We start from the raw sequence: 5,643 nt of genomic DNA, 5'->3' as shown, positions 1-5,643 counted from the left end.
TAAACCAAATTAGTATGGGACCACCTCTGAGACACTACCTTTCTATTGCAAAAAGAATTATCGAAATCGGTTGACGTGATCCAAAGTTATGCGGTAACATACATAACATGAAAAAAAGTAATATTCCGACGAACTGATAACCTCCTCCTTTTTTGGAAGTCGGTTAAAAATAGAATTATTTTGATAATTACATAAACGATAAAAAACTGAATCGTTTCAACAGAAACGATTACTTTATTTTGGTAAACGCTAAAATTAACGTTACAATGCATCCTTGCATTAAGGCCTATCATTTAATTTGAAATTTAATTAATTATTTTTTTTTTTAATATATGTATGTATGTATAAATACTTCAACACACCTTCTTCATTATTCATGATTTTCGACATTTGTGTGACTAGGTCATATGTTAATAGTTCACAGTGTACATCGTCTTTATATGGATCATGTTTCGCAGATGACAAACGCAATGTGAGTCCCAGCAAGTTTTCCAATGTCATTGGTAACACTTTATCAACATTTTTTGTAAGCTCATCCTCACATGCATCCATAAATTGCGTGATAAAGTCACCTTGGTGTAATAATAAATACCGTTTAACTGACATTAGATGCCCCATCAAGTCATTTTCCTTAAGCAATACTTCTAGGAGATTCTTAGAAGCGAATCTATATGCATTCTGAATAACATTGATGTGATTTTGATTTGTGGGCGAAAACTGCAAATTCATTGATTGCGGTGGAGTGACTTTCTTGCCACACTGACGAATAACATTCAAGTACTTGCCAGTACGGAGTATTATATCCGAAACCTTTTCCAGAAAACATGGTATACGTTCACGACGTATTGTATAACTATAAAAGAATTGTATTAACAAATACACATGTATGTTTAGTGATTATTACATTTTATCATTTACCGTTTTTCCCAATAATCAGCTGAATAATGATCAGGCAACTCTTCGCGACGAATAACCTCATTGTCTTCGACTAAAAATTCTTGTTGTGGATCGCAAATTACTCCCTTTTGGACCCACAATTGCAATATTTCCATGTAAGGAACTGCCGCTAATTGCGTTAATTGAATGACAAATTTTTGTGATTCTTCGTCACCAGTCAGAGCGCTGATTTTATTAAATAGAAGCGTCAAGGCTTGGCCACCACGTAGCTCGTTCTGTTAGCACAAAAACATCAACTTTAACTTTAAACTATCTTCATTAGCTTTCATAAAACAACATTACCACCAAAATGTCCGAAACTGCACCTGCCAAGACTTCCATGGTATTTAGAGTGGGACGCACATAAAACAACATTTTATGGACCGTTAAGTTACCAGCATTTAATTCCGACTCTAACTGTGCTAACAGCAACTATATAAAAGTAAACAATATACATATGTATGCATAATGTATGTATAAAATTATATAGTATTTCATTTAGGAGAATAAAGCATTAGTGAAAACCAATATTTAGCTAAACCAGAAAATCTATTTACATAATAATCATGTATTATACTCCTCAGAGCTTCACTCAAAGCTTGTAGCACTTGCCCGCAATCTGAGAAGCTCGCATTTTGTATGAACTGCTCAACACACGTGTAGTATGATGCTAAAGGTAACATCTCCTGAGCGATATCTCTTAGTGAACTGTGGATCTGCTCGGATATCTTAAATTTAAGACCACCACTCTGCCCACTTTCTTCGGANGGTAACATCTCCTGAGCGATATCTCTTAGTGAACTGTGGATCTGCTCGGATATCTTAAATTTAAGACCACCACTCTGCCCACTTTCTTCGGATGTTATGTATGAGCCACGCATACCTGTTAAACAGTATATAAGGTCGTACAGAAGCAACGTTTCTTGGCTGTTGATAGGTATCGCGCTGATATTGCTTTGTTGAAATTGAAGATTATCTACCGTCTGGAAGTCCCAAAGCGCATCATTACGTTGTTTGTTACATGTTGGAAAAAGCGACGAAGTTGGCGAATGTCCTCCTACAATATTCGTTATAGAATTATTTTGCGTTTGGCGTGTATGGCCTCCAGTAGCTGCCTGCACCACTCTCTCCTTGATCTAATAAAAATATTATACATTGAGCCGCATGAGGCAACTTGGTTGTAATAAATGTGTATGTAGATAGACACACCTCTGATACACTGTCTGGAGTGACAGTTTCAAACATTTTCTTACTTAATAATGGGGTTGAAGTAGATATGTCTTTCTTGCGCATTGACTGCATTATGTTTGACTCAGAATAGTGATTCAGAAAATTTAGCAAACAATAAAACGGGTCTTTTCTATAGATGCAAAAGAAAAACGGACCATGTTAACTGAAATNTTAGCAAACAATAAAACGGGTCTTTTCTATAGATGCAAAAGAAAAACGGAAACAAAAATATACATACATAAATGGGTTCGAAACTTACTTTTCCAACAACTTGGCTACCTCCAATAGATGTTCCTCAGCCTTCGGTTGGTTTTTTGAAATTATTTCTAGAATTTTCAATAATTTGCGATTGGAGCGTTTCTCTTTTGTTGTACGAAATTCCCGCAAGACATCGTCCGCACTAAAAGTCGCACTGCAAAGGATATGGCCTTTTGAATATGCAAAATCATTTCAGAACTATTATGTGCATTTGAAAACCCGCTAATTTGTAAATAACAAAAAAAGCATTAATGCTACTACTGCCAGCAACAAAAATGTATGAAACATCTGCCACAAACAAAGCGCCGTAGTTCCTTACTTTGAATGCTGGATAAGCATTTTCAATGCTGCTCGCATAGGATCTTTAGAAGACTCCACATCCATTGTATGATTTCCTTCAGAGTACAGCTTTCTGTTTAAAATATTTGTTCATTATAAAACAAATCTGGATAAATATATTTCAGCGTCATCCAAAAACATCCGGGCATTGAATCGAATATGCGNAGAACTATTATGTGCATTTGAAAACCCGCTAATTTGTAAATAACAAAAAAAGCATTAATGCTACTACTGCCAGCAACAAAAATGTATGAAACATCTGCCACAAACAAAGCGCCGTAGTTCCTTACTTTGAATGCTGGATAAGCATTTTCAATGCTGCTCGCATAGGATCTTTAGAAGACTCCACATCCATTGTATGATTTCCTTCAGAGTACAGCTTTCTGTTTAAAATATTTGTTCATTATAAAACAAATCTTTTTTTTTTGGGATTTGGGTAGGTTGGCCGGTTTAATTGTAAACCACCGCCAGGTTATTCCTCTTAGTATGCTATATTCCAAGGGTATGATAAATCTTCAGGTGTGTCCAACGTTGCTCCACTAATACACGTATGGTAATACCGCTGAGGGCCAGAACCACGTGCAAAGTTTCTGCTGGTCTAACGTCTTAAATTTTTTATTAATTATATATTAGATTGTATTAATCTGTATGTATTTAATGGCAGGGAAATAAGTCCACGTATCNCATTCGGTGTTGTATGCCATATTGGCTGCCATATTGTTCACACTGTCATCGCCATATTGAACACCCTGTCAACTATCTGTCAACCCTAAGATATCTCACTTGTATTCTTCCACAATGGTACAGCTTTCTGTTTAAAATATTTGTTCATTATAAAACAAATCTGGATAAATATATTTCAGCGTCATCCAAAAACATCCGGGCATTGAATCGAATATGCGGCATAAGGGCCCTGTCACACGATCAGTAATTATCACGATATTTCGATCGTGATCCATATTGATGGATTGATGGATCGCGCACGAATGCATGAACGAAAGACACAAGCTCACGTAAGAACAAGAGAGTGAAAAAGTCCATGAACCAAAAAGACAAGATCAAGCGGGCTGGAGACTAGCCCGTTAGAATCGCATTTAGGAAAAAAGTTGAAAAGTTGAGTTTGNTATAAAACAAATCTGGATAAATATATTTCAGCGTCATCCAAAAACATCCGGGCATTGAATCGAATATGCGGCATAAGGGCCCTGTCACACGATCAGTAATTATCACGATATTTCGATCGCGATCCATATTGATGGATTGATGGATCGCGCACGAATGCATGAACGAAAGACACAAGCTCACGTAAGAACAAGAGAGTGAAAAAGTCCATGAACCAAAAAGACAAGATCAAGCGGGCTGGAGACTAGCCCGTTAGAATCGCATTTAGGAAAAAAGTTGAAAAGTTGAGTTTGTTTACATTTCTTCGTTGTTTACAATTTGGTGGTGGCTTTTTACTGCAATTTTCTTCATTTTCACTTGTGACAACGTGTGTACACATAAGATAAAGAATAATTTAACACAACGGCATGATTTATAGAAGAATTTGCATAATAAAAATGATTTTTCATGTGTTCAACAATTTCGCGGTTTTCTCCGTTCTCTTCGTTGTGTCTTTCGTTCATGGAAAAAGTCGATTTTTTTAGCGGGTTCTACGCCATCTTGTTTCACTGGAAGACGAGCGAAAAGTAAACAAAGCAAACAAACCAACGAAAACCAAAATTAGCCAAAATTATTGTCAGCCACTTTAAACGCACAATTTAGGTAAAATGATGCAACAAAATGTTTTAAAATGTGTTGTCATGTTGAATTAACTCTTCTTTACTTGAATAAAAGTGTAAAATAGTGGTGCTTGTGATGTAAACAAACGCTCAGCTGACGAACCCGCTTTCGCAAACTTTTTTCTCAAAACCAGTTACAAATACAACGTCGCGTTCTTACGTGATCTTGTATTTTTGTTCATGGCACGAATGCTACATGTTCAATATTTATCGCGTCAGTATTTGCATAATTTTTGTGCTGAATGCTTATTATGACGCAAGAAACTGTTTTTATTTTGTACGTATAATTTACAGATAATGCATTCCACATATATTTTAAAATTTCCAATGTTAATTAAAGTTTGTTTTGAAAGATTTTAAGCCCCGAGAGCGAAGGCACAGCCGATCTTCGCATTATGAGAGTAAAAGATGTACTGACGAAATGTATGGATCGCGTTTTGAAAGTGCTACACGTTCAATATTTATTGACGGTATTGCGATCCACGATCCAGATTTCAAAATTTTTAGAAGTTTTGCGATATGGATCACAATCCATCAATACTGCATCCTACACCGTCAAAAAATATCGCGATACTTGGATCACGTCAATAAATACTGACCGTGTGACAGGGCCCAATTAAAAACAACTAGGGAAAAATCGACACCATCAAGGCATGAACCAAAAAGACAAGATCACGCGGGCAGGAGACTAGCCCGTTAGAATCGCATTAAGGAAAAAAGTTGAACGATTTTGACATTAGCCGTTTATTTCCATTTCTTCGTTGTTTACAATTTGGTGGTGGCTTTTTACTGCAATTTTCTTCATTTTCGCTTGTGACAACGTGTGTACACATAAGATAAAGAATAATTTAACACAACGGCATGATTTTTAGAAGAATTTGCATAATAAAAATGATTTTTCATGCGTTCAACAATTTCGCGGTTTTCTCCGTTCTCTTCGTTGTTTACTTCTTACAGCAAAGATGGCGTCGAGATTTCGGCAGCTAGAAAATAACTTTTTTCGTTCTTTCCGTCCCGCGTGATCTTGTGTCTTTCGTTCATGCCATCAAGGTATTAAGCTCGTCGGCGATTTCAAGCATCCGTTGTTGGTTACCCCAGC

General features: G+C 36.4%; 1 protein-coding gene across 9 annotated transcripts in view; it reads right to left on the bottom strand.

Moving 5' to 3' along the window:
• Window positions 1-3,972, bottom strand: part of Grip84 (Gamma-tubulin ring protein 84) — an 8,417-nt gene extending 4,445 nt beyond the window's left edge. For 5 of the 9 annotated variants that reach the window (XR_001849506.1, XR_001849507.1, XM_017636057.1 and 2 more), the window contains exons 1-8: window positions 2,744-2,921; window positions 2,426-2,578; window positions 2,146-2,296; window positions 1,797-2,072; window positions 1,494-1,703; window positions 1,240-1,368; window positions 919-1,172; window positions 363-853 (exon numbers count right to left, since the gene is read on the bottom strand). Coding sequence is in view for 7 of the 9 variants with exons in the window: in XM_017636057.1 (XP_017491546.1) it covers window positions 363-853; window positions 919-1,172; window positions 1,240-1,368; window positions 1,494-1,703; window positions 1,797-2,072; window positions 2,146-2,296; window positions 2,426-2,578; window positions 2,744-2,808 (1,729 nt within the window). In the remaining 2 variants the exon portion in view is untranslated. Of the gene's footprint in view, window positions 1-362; window positions 854-918; window positions 1,173-1,239; window positions 1,369-1,493; window positions 1,704-1,774; window positions 2,073-2,145; window positions 2,297-2,421; window positions 2,579-2,743; window positions 2,922-3,053; window positions 3,180-3,895 lie in introns of those variants that run through there. The other 4 variants (XM_017636059.1, XM_017636060.1, XM_017636058.1 and 1 more) reach the window with 4 other exon arrangements.
• Window positions 3,973-5,643: the final 1,671 nt, after the last annotated feature.

This window comes from Rhagoletis zephyria, unplaced genomic scaffold, assembly GCF_001687245.7.
Source record: "Rhagoletis zephyria isolate East Lansing unplaced genomic scaffold, Rhagoletis_zephyria_1.1 Rzeph_scaffold_17143, whole genome shotgun sequence".
NCBI classification, from domain to species: domain Eukaryota; kingdom Metazoa; phylum Arthropoda; class Insecta; order Diptera; family Tephritidae; genus Rhagoletis; species Rhagoletis zephyria.
This window is presented reverse-complemented; position numbering and strand designations above follow the sequence as displayed.